The sequence below is a fragment of the Hordeum vulgare genome, chromosome 3H (assembly GCF_904849725.1).
Source record: "Hordeum vulgare subsp. vulgare chromosome 3H, MorexV3_pseudomolecules_assembly, whole genome shotgun sequence".
NCBI lineage: Eukaryota > Viridiplantae > Streptophyta > Magnoliopsida > Poales > Poaceae > Hordeum > Hordeum vulgare.
The window spans coordinates 611,310,773-611,326,414 of NC_058520.1; the positions used below are offsets into that span (position 1 = coordinate 611,310,773).

Genomic DNA, 15,642 nt, shown 5'->3' on the forward strand with positions numbered 1-15,642 from the left:
AAACTTTCCAAAAACCATCAGATCTCAGGACTTAGTGAAAATTCCTGCACCTGAGTTTCTGTCTTTGTTCTGAAGCTTTTGACAGCAATCAAAACACAACCTACTGGACTCCAAATGATTTTAAAATTTGACAGGGAGCTTAACAGACATACCAGGTCCAAAATCCTAGCACTGATACAAGGCTAGTTCTCAACACAATGACCAGCACATCCTCATCTATAAGATAAGAAAATGTTTCCAGAATCCCAGACTTAGTGAAATTTCAGATTTCACTAAACTAGAATTTTTCATCCACATGCCCACTTTATCTAGGCATAGTTTGCACACACATAACACCAAGTAATAATTGACACCACTATGGTGAAGAGCAAAACTCCTACTACTATCACACAAAAACTCATGCCCTTGTGCTCCACCTATTCCATGGAAAAAAAGAGCAAACTTGCAACAAATCTGAATATGCCAACTCCATAAATTATCCCAATGGCAAAACTAACTTCACCACTTTATTCCTTCGGAGATTCTACCCCAAAAACATATATAATTTGTGGTCACTTACTTGGAGCAAGTGAACACAAACTAGAAAAGAAAATCTACATAGAATCACCTATAGAGATTAGTGCATCATCACATGTGCAAAATCACTAGAACAACTCCCACATAGGAATCATGCCACTATTGGCCTTGTGATAGTGTGCACACTATCACAAGGCCAATAGTGTGCGATGGAGTATGTTCTAGTGATTTTGCACATAGGGAGTTGTTCTAGTGTGCAATGGAGTTGCTCCGGATACTAAGCGGGAGCGTGTCACCAAGAACGCTCCGCCGACGATTCCTAAGCGACGGAGCCCCCCAAAGCGCAAACGGTCGCCCCTCCCAAAGGTACGTCATGCTAATCTTCCTATCAGACCTTATGATCATACCCCCGAGGAAAACGCCAGGATAGCAAAGGAACATCATGATGCGCAAATGAAAAAGAAGGAACTCGAGCCCCGCCCGGAATACACCGAGAAGCAAATAGCATTTGCAAAATACTTCACGACCCTTCCATCACAGTATGACTTACACCATAAGCCTGATGACTACGCACATTGCAGAAGGAAGTGAAAAAGAGCAGATCACCTCCAAGCCCTCCACATGACGTCGGCCAGCACAACACGAGTCCATCTCGATCACCGCCGCCGGACTTGGGTCGTCCGTCTCCGTCGCCGCCCGCTCCGGATACTAAGCGGGAGCGTGCCACCAAGAACGATCCACCGACGATTCCTAAGCGACGGACCCCCCCCCCCAAAGCGCAAACGGTCGCCCGTCCCAAAGGTACGTCATGCTAATCTTCCTATCAGACCTCACTACAAGAAATAAGGTCAGTTATGACTCCCTATATTGGTCATTGATTCGTCATTGTTGTTGTTTATTGACCTTTTTTGACCAAATTTACAACGTCAACAGTTGGCCGTCAAGAATGAACAAACATGACCTTTCTAAAATTTTGGTCGTAGGTCTGTATCGACCAAAATTTTGGTTTGGTCATTACCCATTTGTGTGAGCCACGTAGGATCTGACGTGGCCAAGCTGACGTGGCATTGCTAGTGACCAAATGAAATCATCATAAATTTTAGATTCTGGCCCAATACCTATTTTACTATTGAAAATGTCTGATTTGTTTGGGTTGAAGCATTTTTTTGCTAGAAGCACGCATATCTCAGGATAGGCCCATTAAAAATAAGTACAACAGAATAAAAGATTGCAAATAAAATGTATATTTAATTTCAATAGCATATCACATAAATACAATACATCATCCACTGACTCCACACATTAAAGTTCAACGCCTAACAAGGGCACATCAATTATGGAAGACATCAATGGCCAATTCCTAAATAAGCTCTTCTTGGTATCTACACTGCCAAATTGTTCGACCTTTTCTTGCGGATCAATCAGATGGTCCTCCAAAGCTTCAACACTTTGATTGCCATTTTCACTGGCTTTATGCTTGTGTAATATCTCCTGAAATAGTTTCCAGATATATTACAACAAACAGCAAAAAAACAACATTAACTACAAATAGCAACATCTTTTGTACAGTTTCATGTCAGATTCAATATACATTTTACTCCACCCACTAGTTACTGCAAGAAAAGAACATAAAATAGTCGCTGACTTGGTTCTAAGATTTCCCAGATAAGTATGTGAAGAAGGTACTACAAGACATATTTATAAATATAGAACATTTATGTTCAGGCTGAAAATATAAGGCTTCTTACAGGCCTCATGAAGTGGCGGAAACATAACATAAGCAAGAAAGCTAACACCATTGAAATATCACATACGGGCATCCATATGCAGCTTATAAGAACAACAACAACAAAGGCTGATGTGCATAAGCATGGTAAGAAATACGGGAACCTGACAAGTCTCATCAAAACAACGGCAGCAAGTTGCATCACATACCGTCATTGGACTGCTTGGAGCACCCAGGGTTGGTCCTAACTTATATAGATGCATAATACAAATATTTCATTTGACTTAACTACAACAGCAACCTGGGCCGGTCCTGAATTTATTGGAGTAATGTAGAAGAAATTATCCAAGCATCTTGGATCTGGCTATGCTCCTCTCCCGCTCTCCGTCCTTGTCTCCTTGATTCCTTATCTCCAGGCCCTGCTTATCTCCCCCAAGCAAGCAGCAACCTGCACACAAGATAGAAGACAAATCCAAAAAGAACAAAACGTACACAGATTAATATCAAAGGAAGAAAATAATGCGAATATTACATGCAATCTTTCAGCCTTGAACTGGTTGTTGCCTGACCCGGCTACCTTCTTTTTTAAGTTATTTTTTTTGTTCAGAGAAACAGGACTTAAAGAAAACTAGAATAAAAAAGTAATTTGTATTTATTATTTATTTTTGCTAAGTGATTTAGTGTTATTTATTGTTTATCCTAAGATCATGCTGCCACCCAACCATTTTGTTCTAAAAAGGTAAATGGGAGTGGCTAAAAAGATAATAGAGATAGGCCAAAGTTATGGTAAAGGAGTAGCCTCCGAAAGTTAGAAGACAAAAAGGATGTGATAAAGGAACACGTAACAGTGACATCATGTGATTATTCATTCATTCCAGAGAGGAAAAATATAATATTAGCAGAACACTTATGCGACAAAGATAATGGATATTCATACACTACAGGAAGATGGTTAACACTATCTATTTCTATAGAGAATTAGAGATGTTAAGTGCCAAACCTGAAGTATGTTATTAAAACGCAGAATCTGATCTGAAAGAGTTGAGCCAGGGAAAATATCTCCTCCAATTGCAATTCCAGAATATGTTAAAAAAAGTTAGCATGGTGCATTATTCATGTGAACCAGTAGCCATTTACATTTATTCACAAACAAGGTACCTTCATAAATACTATCAATCACTCTTGCAATGCTGTTGTACAACTCATTTGACATGCAACCAAAATATATAGTTGAGAATATATACTAGCGAGTCGTCAAATTAAAGTGGAGTTCTGGAATGAAAACAAATGGGAAGTCAGGATCTCTCCACATTTTTCCAAATAAAAAGATAAAAGCCGAAGCATCATAATGGTGTTCTAAAGTTCTAAGACTCTCCATATATATGTAAACAAAAAATCGTATTTACACACAAAATGGACAGTTCTTTTTATTCTGTTACTTTATTTATGGACGTGAATCATACAGAAATACATGTGATGAAGGAAGTAAGTTTATTAACAACGAAACTGAAGCATACCGATTTAGACACAAAACCAACTGATCCGGGCCTGTACAACTTGCATTGAATTATGTTGTTAATGGTTCGAGCAGTATCACCAATCTTGAAAGCACCAGCCTGAACTCCTCCGACTGTTGCAGGTCCAATGATGACCTACAAATAAGACTAAATCACTTAGCAAAAATAAACAATAAATACACAGGCTACCATGACCGTGAGCGAGGGGTGTCTTGGCCGTGCAGGGAGGCCATGTTGCCGCACCGTTGGCAGAGGGAGGGGGCGCAGCATACTCCCTCGTATATATCCTAACCCTCGCCGTCGGTGTGCCTTGTCCGCCGTCCGATAGCTGGATGAGCTTGAGGCCGCCGTCCTTGACGGTGACGGAGATGGTGTCCACCATTCTTATGGGCTTCTTCGCGTGCTTGTGCCAGGCAAAGAATGGTGCTGATGGAGAAACTTTCAGTTTCGAGACTACTACGCCATCATTCTTGGTCAGCAAATGAAAAAGGTATATTCTTATACTATATTCAGATAGTTTGAAGCGCTATTTGCTACTTGCTAGATCCTTTTACTTGAAGTTTCATTACTTTTTACTTTTGATTGTACCATATGTTTAACATTAAGCATTTATGTCAGCTCATATCCAAATATATGGGGAATGATTGATGCAATACTATCTAAATTTTTTACGCAATCTTTTACCTAAAACTAACTTCGAACAAGACGTGTAATCCAAACCATGTCATTTTTACATATTCATGTCGTTCAACTATACTCAAATATTTGCATTGTTCTATTGACACTATAAACGGGCGTGACAACACATGCCTTCTGAACACATGTCGTTCAACTATACTCAAATAACCTACTCAAGACAAACTGTAACAGAGCATGAACCTCTATCATTTTGTAACAGAGCATAGCATGCAAGACTACCACATAGAACCACAAAGCTAGCTAGCATGAGATTCAAGGCAAGAGCGAACGGGCTACCATAGCTGAATCAACAACCTCAACAACCACAGTCTCTCGCAAACAGTTCATACCAATACCAAGGACCACATATAGCTAACACAACTATCTTGAGGAAACGGGATCGCATATGCGGAGAGTAACCGCGGGATCTGTCGGTGGGATGGACTTACACTTGCGGATTTGGGCGGCGGGGTAGCCGCACGAGGAGTAGGTGCTCTTCTATAGGTGGAAGCTGCAGTGGCCGCAGCGGATGCACATTGTGTGCATCTTGTCGGAGGGAGGAGGTTCCCGCCGGAGTCGTGACGGGCGAGGCGGGGGTCACCTGCGGCCAGCTGCGGGGGCCCCGGCGCGCCCCGCATGTACGCCCCCATGCCCACCGCTCCTGGGCCACGGTAGTAGGGGCCATCAAACCCGCCCCTCCGGCGGCCCCAACCCCGACGTGATGAGGAACTCCACCGCCTCCTGGGCCGCCCGGGCCACTGTTGCCACCGCCCCTCCTTCCACCGTTGTTGTTGTGGTGTAATCTCTGGCCACCCCTCCCGCTGCCACCGCCGCTGTCGCCATGGTCAAAGCAGGCTCCTGGCCTCTCATGGTGTTTCCGCGGAGGAGGGGGAGGGCTGCTTCCAGACGGACCTCTTGGCCGGAGACGGCGCCGGGGAGCGAGGCGTAGGATCGGGCGACGCGGTGGCGGGGGAGCGGGCTCCATGACGGCGGCGGCGGGAGGGAGGGTGGGGGGAGAGGAGTTGGTGATCCCAGGGATGGGGAGAGTGCTCTGGCGATGATGCCACCGATTAGGGCATCCCCTCTATGACACCCTAGCCCCACACCACACCTCCTCTCCTCTTTAGGCTTTGGGCCGAGCCGGCTAGGGGTTTGCTTGGGTTTGGTGAGCCTTTTTCTCATGGATGGATCCTTCTTTCTTCTCCTTCAAGAATTTCCACCCGTCTTTTTCTTTTCTTGATCTTGATCTGGATTGATGGGTGAGTGGCTCATGCTCATCCTCTCTCTCTCTTTTGAGAGAATCATGTGATGATGCAATAATGTGGAGATGTTCGGACCATTTGTGTATTTGACCGGTATGATCGTCTGCATGCGTCGAAGGATCCTAATTGAGGCTTGGGGCCAGGGGCGCCGACGACGAGGATGAAGCGGGAAGAGGCAGGGGCCGGGGTGCTCTGGATCTGGTGCGTGTGTGAGAGAGAGACGTGATCTACATCTCGATCTGAATAAAGAGAGAATATCACATGCGAGGACACGGATCCCTCCCTACAAACAGATCCTGGCTATCCACTCCTCCTACATCCAACGGTCCAAAACCCTCCCCTCATACAACACACCTCTATCACTTTTTTTATTCTTCTTTTTTCAATCGGTAGCACTTAATGACCAATTTGTGGAATAGTATCATGACCTAATGGACGTAAGAGGTCATAACGTTATGGGCTTTGGACCCTCTTAGACTTGCCATGACAAATTTCGGAATTTTGGTCATGGATCAATGACCAATTAAACCACCGTCATTTTTTTGGGTCATAATTGAGCATTTTTCTTGTAGTGCCTTATGATCGTACCCCCGAGGAAAACGCCAGGATAGCAAAGGAACATCATGATGCGCAGATGAAAAATAAGGAACCCGAGCCCCGCCCGAAATACACCGAGAAGCAAATAGCATTTGCAAAATACTTCACGACCCTTCCATCACAGTATGACTTACACCATAAGCCTGATGACTATACACGCACATTGCAGAAGGAAGTGAAAAAGAGCAGATCACATGCAAGTGGGAGCAAATCAAGTTCAACTACAAGCAAGAAAAAATCAGACGTTCCTCAGCTTGGACAACAGGCCAAACAGTCGATCCCACCCCTCAAGGTGTTAACCGAGAATGTTCCCCCTCCAGTGCAGGGGCAAGCTTTTGAAATAGCAAAGGAGTGGGCGGCTGAATGTGGTGTCCCGGTTGAAGATTTGCTGGCTTCCCAAGACGACAGGATACCCAAGGCTTTGGTAGCCCCTAAGCCACAGTTTGTCATGGGAGAGCCTTTGGTCAGCAAAGATGATCTACCAACAAATATGCGTTACTTGCATCAATGGTACTTAAGTGAATCAAAGAATGGGAGAACGATGATCGTGCTGAGTGTCCCACGGGAGTACTACGACCGCCCCGAACAAATCCATATCGACTTTGATGAACTCTTCCAGATGTACAATGGCGACGCCCTCGACAAATCGCTTATGAGTTGCTATTGTTTGTAAGTTTTTCAATTCGTTGTCTACATATAACTTGTTTAGTTATTTCAATTCATTGTCTATATATAACTTGTACTCTATTATGCAGAATGAAGATTCTGGATTGTAAAAGTAAGAACATCCTAAATATTGGGTTTATTGACCCAGATAAAATACATATAGTGACGCTAACTGATAAACCCAAGGAGATGGAGGAAAACCTTCTAAGGTTTCTAACAGATCAAAATTTCTGTGACCACATACTGTTTCCATACAACTTCAGGTGAGGGTCTTTACTCTGTTGTGTCCATTCACTTATAAGTGTAATTGATAAGTTACTGACACACACATATATATATATACATGTGCAGCTTTCATTGGATTCTGTTGGACATTCAAATTGATAAGGAAAGAGTTGATGCCTTCGACCCATTATCGAGACCCTTGGAACAGTTTCAAAGCCTGCAGGACATGCTCCAAGGGTAATTTCAATCATTCTTGCGCTCTATCGGTCTCTTTCGATGATTTTCTGATATATCAATTAATGAAAAACTTAGCAAATCATTATCCTTGTCGGGCAGGGTTTGGAAGTGGTTCAAGTGCGTGACTCCCGGTAACTTTCCTGAGAAGCTGACCTTTAGAGCAGCTCAGGTAAGTAGTAGTATGATATACTTCTATTTTCAATACATTTATGATGCTAGATTATTATTTTGATTATATATATTCTATTCTCGTAAAGTGCGACCAGCAGCCACGGGGAACGCATCTATGCGGGTACTATGTTTGCGAGACCATTCGCACGTTTACCTCTCAGCACAAGGATCACAGATTCGACGTAAGCAATGAACATTCACACCTCTATTTTTACCCGTCATTCTTTGTTATCATGATTGATATTCATATTCATCTCCTCTTCTTACATAGTACACGACCATGACTACGAAGGTCCTACCAGAGCAACGCGCGATTGCTGTTGCACAGGAGCTTGCGACCTTTCTGAGGACGGAAGCTATAGATGACAAAGGATGATTTAGTGTAGCTATGGGCCATTACTGATGTTCGTCCATGTAATCGAATAGACGGGCTCTAGTCCCGATAATTCAGATCTCCATATAATTGTATATATATGCTCGCTTGTAAGATAAGTTAATCTTATATATATATATGCATAATTATTTATATTTAAATTATATGAAAACTAATTCCCGAACACCAAACGAGGCATCACGTTAATCTCCCGAACACCTAAACCCTAAAACCCTAAAACCCAAAATAATTTCATTCAAAAAAAAACCCAAAAATAAGAAAAATCTGAAACTCTGTAGTCCCGGTCCGTGTAACGAACCGGGACTAAAGGGCCTGTCCCTAGGGCGCTACGAGGCGCCCACGTGGAGCACCTTTAGTACCGGCTTGTAACAGGGCCGGGACTAAAGGTTAGGCCTTTAGTCCCGCCCCTTTAGTCCCGGTTGGTGAACCGGGACTAAAGCCCCTTACGGGCCGGGGCTAAAGGCCCCGTACCCACTAGTGTTGTTGCTGACTTTGTATTAAAGGGTGTTTTTTCAAAAATAAATTAATAATATGAATACTTATTCAAAAAAGGTGAGACTTCGTATTGATCCTATATAGGTATAATATAAGCTAAGAAAATCTTTTTGGGTGATTTTGAGAAGGTGTTAGGGTTAGATGGGGTTTGGAGGAAGTCAACGGGGTTTTGAAAGGTTTGACCGAATATTCAAATGTGTGTAACTAATTCAAAAAAATCTAAAAAATGAAATATCAACGCATATAGTCTTGTTATGTTACATAGTTATGATATAAAATGATAAACTTGACGTAATCATCTTTGCATGAAAAAACCTTCACAAATTGGACTATCTCGACTCAGGTTGCATAGAGTTCAAAAGAGTGAGAAGAGGGTTTCAGGTTTTGAAAATTCAAAAAATCAGAAACCCTCACCTTTTAGCTTCATTTTGGAGTGGCTAAGCAGGATCTGAAGTTATTTTTGCATTTTAAAATTTTTAACTTTTTTTGTTGTTGACTTTGTATTAAAGGGCGTTTTTTTCAAAAATAAATTAATAATATGAATACTTATTCAGAAAAAAGGTGAGACTTCGTATTGATCCTATATAGGTATAATATAAGCTAAGAAAATATTTTTGGGTGATTTTGAGAAGGTTGAAATTTTTTGCTTAGAAATGGGGTCGTTTCCCTTACTTTGGAGCCTCTTTGGACAACATTTTCAGTGACTATGAGTTGGACTTGCAAAAAGGATTCGATTTATGAACTAAAGAGCATAGTAGTATATAAAATAGTGCAACATCACAGAACAAACAAATGAACTCCAAAAATATTGGAGATAGGTTCAAATTTGAATGTCGGTTCAAATTTGAATTTTATTTTCAAGTCAAATCAACATCATAGCACATAAGTTTTACATCAAAGAACATAAGTTTTCACATCAAATGACAACAAATTTAAGTTTTCAAATCAAATCACATCACATTTGAATGATTTCGACTCTATTTCCGTTGCTTCTTTCTACCACTCGATTTCTTCTCCTTTTTTCCACTGTTTGGTTCCACGGGGCACAGTTTGTTGATGCTGATCCTCTTGCTATTCTTGCCAAAAACTCCACTAGGCCCCCTCAACTTTTGCACCTGACCATGTCCCACTTCTTCAGTTTGCACTTTTGCAGATTGAGTAGATGGCACACATTGCTCAACTTCTTCAGTTTGCCACTCAACACTTGGCAGCACAACCTCCAAACATGGCAACACAGCTGTCAAAGTAGATTCAGTAACAGTTTCAGTTTGCAACTCAACACTTGGCACCACAACCTCCAAACATGGCACAACCTCCAGGCATGGTAGCACAACAGCTGCTTCATCTGCAATAGTTTCAGATTGTCCTAGCGCCTGCAAAAAAGATTCAGTAACAGTTTTAGTTAGCTCATGTTCAGGAGTAACAGTTTCAGTTTGCTCATGTTCAGCAGTAACAGTTTTAGTTAGCTCATGTTTAGCAGTAATAGTTTCAGCAGTAATAGTTCTCTTCCTTCTAAAGTCATTGAGTCTTCCTTTTTTCACTGGCCAGCATTGTTCAACAACAAGAGGTGGGCCTTTTTCTGCACGCTTCCTCCTAAAACATAAAGCATTTCACTTGGTTAGATACTAGAACAAGTAGCAAAATCAAAAATTTGCAAAAACAGTAACATAAACATACTTTGGCCTTTGAGGAGTGTAGATGCATTTGGATGAACCAATTCGGTGCCCAAGTACCTCACACAACTTGCACCTATTTTTGTTACCTTGTTGAGCCCTTTTGGGCTTTTCATTCTTTTCCTTTTCCTTTTTCCCCTTCCTACTACAACCACCTTTCTCAAACCAAGCTTTGAATCTGCTCTGTTTTGGCCTCCCAGACTTTCTTCTAGTGACACGGGGACACAAGGTAAATTCTATTTCGACCACAGGCCACTGAGATTGGTTAGTCAGTGCAGGAATTGGACTAGCATATGCAGCTTTAAATTTTGTACTAAATAATACTCATGCAAATATGGGTGCATATTTAACCTGGGTTTAGATGCCAAAAAAGTATTGCATGCTCACATGGTTTTCCAGTGTGTTGCCACTCTTGGCAAGTGCACTCATGCAACTCAGTATTTACCACATGCCTCTTGCCACTCTTTGTATCTCTAACTTCAGCATCCCACAAGGAAGATTTCTCAACAGATAGATGTGAAAGATTTCTACTCCTGTTGACCACCTGTTGTACCACTGCTGGAAGCTTGTCCCCTTCCAAAATATTAGCAATTTTTCCTCTCAACTCCCACAAACGCATGATCATGATCCTTATTTGGTCCACCATGTCATGCACAGGCAAGTCTTTCAATTCCTTCACTTTGTTGTTAAAACTTCCTGCCAAGTTGTTATTGATATGATCACATTTTATGGCAGTATTAAAAACCTGATCTGTACCACAACAGAGAATGGTGGTTGTTCAACCATGAAGTAAATTCATTATCACTACATGATGTCAATATCTTACCAAGATGATAGGAATGTGTCTGTCTGGTGTACGATCTTGCTGCTGGCCACATGCGCCCAAATTCATCTCCTCTGAATTTTTTTATCAGATCCATCCACATATGTCCAAAGCACTCCCTCTGCTCAGCATGGGAAAAACTTTTCCAACCCTTTACATGCATCTGTGTGGATGGCCAAAGGAGAAACTGGCCCTATGCATCTTTTCAGTTGCATCATGAACCATATCCATGATGCCTCTGTCTCTGATTGAAACATTCCTAATGCAAATGGGAACATCCAATTGTGTCCATCTAAAGCATTGCATGCAGCCAACTGATCATTCCACTTTCCAGTCAAAAAAGATGAGTCTATGCTCAAATATGGACGACAATCTGCTTTGAATCCATCTACGCAAGGCTTCAAACACATAAAAACTTGCTAAAAAAACCTTGCCATCCTCTGTTACCTCTGTATCTATCTCCACCACACTTCCAAGTAACCTCTTCTCCACCTCTGCTTTAAAACTATACAACATCCTAAATGTATTTGCCCAATCACCATACAATGATTTCATGGCCCTTTGTTTTGCTTTCCACACTGTGGTATATTGCAGTTGGATGGGGTACAGCTTCTCCAAGTCAACTTTAAGCCTATTTGCAGTACTGTTTGGAGTCTTGGCTAAAATAGGAGTAATCTTCTCTGTAATCCAAAGTTGTGATATCATCTTTGAAACTCTCTGTGAAGTGGTTATACATGTATGCTGGTGTGGTATTTGATTTACCCTTACTGTACTTCCATCAGGTTGTAGTCTGGCAGACATGTACCATTTGCAAGCATTACCACCACCATCATAACCTTTGCACCGAGCATAAAATTTCTTTCGATCAGTCCACATAGTCTTGGCCTCGAACTCTTTTTTCACTGCATAGGTCCTGAAAGACATCCTAAACTCAATCATGCTTGGCCACAACTTTCCCACCTCAATAACTGGGTTCTCTTTGTCATACAAACAAACCAGCTCATTATCATTTGTATCATCCACATCATCTGCAGCCATTCTCATCAGCTCTTCTTCATCCTCATTTGCATTTCTAGGGCCTGTGTTACCATCAGCAGGCAAAGAACTGTCATCCTTCTCCTTATCTTTGTCATCAACTTGAATGCCAAACATTTCGGCCATATCAATGTCAAATATTGGTGCAATGACCAAATCTGTTTTTTCATTCAACTCTACAACATTCCAGTCAACAACAATCTTCCTAGCACCATGGGTTCCCTCCTCTCCATTTGCATCAATCCATGTATCATCATCTAGTACAGTCGGTTCAGTCAACAATGCCAACATACTATTCTTTTGTGAAACCCACACATCATCTTACAGCTGTGCAGCCATCTTTGATGGCACATAACCAACTCTGGAATTAGTTTGCAGATCAATTAGCTCTGCATAAAATGTTACATGTTTGCATGCCCACCCTTCTTGCTGATCAATTTCAGCAACCATGGATTCTCCATCTTCAATTCTAACATATTCACCATAATAGTTGTCGAAATGTTGCAGAGATACCTCTTATTCTGGTCCCCAAACAGTACTCTCCCCAATTCTCTCCACCAAATTGCCCACAACCTTCTCCTTCATGCTCTCTAATTCCTGGGGATCAACATCTGCAAGTTCGACATCCAACCTCACGGAGGTATCTCTATAAATGTCTTGGACACTGTCATCACTGAGCTTGGCTTTACAGGGAAAAAATTCACTATAATTGCGAATGTGGTGGCAGAACCAGAACCTCCCCTGTTTTGTCAATGGCGGGCAGCGACAGTGTAAGCTACGGTCACTACCAAATCGAGTTTGATAACAGCTAAAAGAGAAAAGAGGGAGGGGCGGCATTATCGATTTGAAGCACTGTCTCCTCGCTCCATCTAATTGAGCCCACGCGCTCCTATCCAATCGAGATTCTAAATCGCCAAGAAACAGAGCAAGAGGCCACAGATCTATCCAAAATTCTGGGGAATGGGACTAGGGTTTCGAAAATACTCACTCGCAATAGCTCTGCCGCTGCCGAGATAGGCGCTCCACCACCACGGACCTCTGTCGGAGAAGATGCACACGGCGGCGCTGCTCGCGCAGCCGCGCACGGCCGAGTAGAGTATGGTCACACAGTCACCGATCGAGTAGTGGACGCTTGACTCTTGATGACATGGCCCTAGATGGACCCCACCAATCAGAGCACATTCCTAACCAAATCTCAGACTAACTAACAGCCAGCCAGCCCCGTAAACGGGTTGTGTTGCTTGAGCTTTATCTACGCTGGGAGATGTCGCATGAGAGCCATTACAACCAACGACGTCGCATGAGAGATAATTCAACTCAATGACGTCGCATGAGAGCTAATGACCCATTAGCGTGTGGTTCATGGATGACGAGCCGCCGCGCTCCTTCTTCGAGATACACTACGACCAAGAGATGCGGGACAGGATCTGCCTCACGTCGTCATGGAGGACCCCCCCTACGGCGAGGAGCGCTTCATCGCTGGCGTTATGTTCCCACGGCCAACATTGTTCAGTGATTTGAACTATTGAAGGTTATGGGATCGTACGAGATGTGAGGTTTAATAGCTTCGACGAGAGAAGCAAGTGCAAAACAGCTAACCTAAACAAGGAAGCAGGTGGATTGTTTCCTATTTCCTAAGCTAGCCACATAATTAATCTGTATGATTACGAACAAGTTAGATGAATGTAAATACTAGCTATTAGCCATCACACCAGGCGGGACTGCTGCATACACGAGATTTAGCGTGCAGACGCCAGAGACGCTATGTCTTCAAGCGCGGGTTGAGGGCGTTGAGGCGCCCACCCGCCGTGGAGATGGAGAGGTGTTGGAAGAGGATTAGCGGTCTGGCGCTGATTGCAAGAGCGAAAGAAAAGCGCTGGGGAAGAAGATGGATATGACATGTGGGGTATGGGTGTCAGTGAGAGTAGATCATGATCCCGACCGGGATGGGCCTTATCCCGGTACGCCGAAAAGCTCCAAGGTCGAGATGGACCAGAATCAATGAGTATACGATGTCGATTTCACGGATTAAAAGGGTGAAGTTTGGTTCCGACGAGCCGTATGAGTTTAAGGTTCAAAACAAAATTGGATAACCTCCACCAGTGATGTTGAATTGCTGTTTTTGTGTGTGAGGGAACGGTGTTAAGTTGTTCAACATGTACGTCTGCATTTTTCTTTCACTACGTTACGAGTGAGAATCAGAGCTGCATATTATATATTATACATAGGGTAACAAAAAGATTCCACATATAAAAGACTTCAACCAGGACATATTCTTCGGTTATAAACTTATTTCATTTCGCCATTTGCAGTATCCAAAGGACATGATCATGTGTGTCTTTGGTGGCATATCATCAGTATCTTATAAATCTGTATTGTTTATTCCTGGGTTAAGTCTTAAATGTCTTGAGAGATAGTCGTCGATCCGGGTGTTTAGTTGGCCCTGGTGGTGACCATGGAGATTCCGCCGTGGGCACGGCCGAACCTGGCGACCTTGCAGTCGGTGGAGAAGATGTCGGAGGAAACGTAGCTGGCGGCGCCTCCCATGATGGGCATGTTGGCACTCACGCTGAGCTTGTTGACGTAGTCCGTGCGGTAGGTTTGGCCGAGCACGCCGTGGACGTCGTCGGTGAGGCCGTGGAACTTGAACCCCATGTCGAAGTGCGCAAGGCTATCATCCTCCGTCACGCCGTAGTTGTGGATGCGGGAGTCCTTCTCCGTGATGGGCACCACATTGGCCAAGATGTCAAACACTCCCTCGAGCTGGACCCTGACGCCATTGGTCGCGGAGGTCCTCGTGACGATCAAGGCGGGCACAATGCTGGACTGCCACTCGGCGTCGACCTCGGTGGGGATGTCGATGGGCATGCCGTCAAAGGCCAGCTCAAGGCGGTCGACGTCGCTGTCCCACCCGACGGTCTTCTGGGCGCCCATGTAAAGGCGGTGGTCGGCGAAGCGGATGCCGAGGGCCTGGATCCAGGTGAAGTCTCGGCTCATGGTAGGGTTACGCTTGCCGATGAAGTGGGCGTTGATGTGGAGGTCGGTGTCGGAGACGACGCAGAAGCTCTGGTCCTTCTTGCCGTGGAAGTAGAAGTTGTTGCCGTCGGCGCCGGTGAAGCGGGGGTCACCGCAGGACACGCCGGGGTAGAAGTCGCACACTTGAAAAAAACAATGCAATTTCTTTAGGCATCTCATTCTAAGTTGATGTGGGTCGGCAGATCATATAGCTACGGGATTTAACAACAAGGATATTGGAGTAGGTGTGCTTACTGCAGTAGGTCTTGCAGCCTGGGCACATGACGATGCACTCGTTGGGGCAGCGCTTGTCGCAGGTGGCGACGCAGGGGCTGTTCCCGTCCTTGGTGTCGTCGCAGGAGAGCACCTGGTTCCTCTTCCCGAACCGCCCCGGGTGGATCGTCTTGAAGTTGGACGGCAGCTTTGGAGCCGGAGGCCCCTTCTTGCCCTGACCGGCGGCCGGCACGGCGGCGCACAGGACCACCAGCACGACCACCGCGGCGACCACACTTCCCATGGACAACAACGACGATGCCCTCGCCATTGCTAGCTAGGTTGCTTCACCTAGCAGTGCTGAGGATCAAGTGTGGGTGTGGCTAGCTAGCTCTGGGT

The 15,642-nt window shown here is 44.0% G+C and overlaps 1 protein-coding gene across 1 annotated transcript; it reads right to left on the minus strand.

Moving 5' to 3' along the window:
• Positions 1-14,291: 14,291 nt before the first annotated feature.
• Positions 14,292-15,642, minus strand: LOC123441109. The gene is made up of 2 exons (XM_045117624.1): positions 15,286-15,642; positions 14,292-15,173 (listed from the first exon to the last, which is right to left on the minus strand). The coding sequence occupies exons 1-2, from the start codon at positions 15,572-15,574 to the stop codon at positions 14,449-14,451; spliced, it is 1,014 nt and encodes a 337-aa protein (XP_044973559.1). The 5' UTR covers positions 15,575-15,642; the 3' UTR covers positions 14,292-14,448.

What these genes read in the sequence shown, in the direction of transcription:
- LOC123441109 (XM_045117624.1), bottom strand. Translation starts at nt 15,574, where the DNA reads ATGGCGAGGGCATCGTCGTTGTTGTCCATGGGAAGTGTGGTCGCCGCG. An exon ending in AGGCTGCAAGACCTACTGCA is followed by an intron (nt 15,174 to 15,285) that starts GTAAGCACACCT and finishes GTTTTTTTCAAG; the next exon opens with TGTGCGACTTCTACCCCGGC.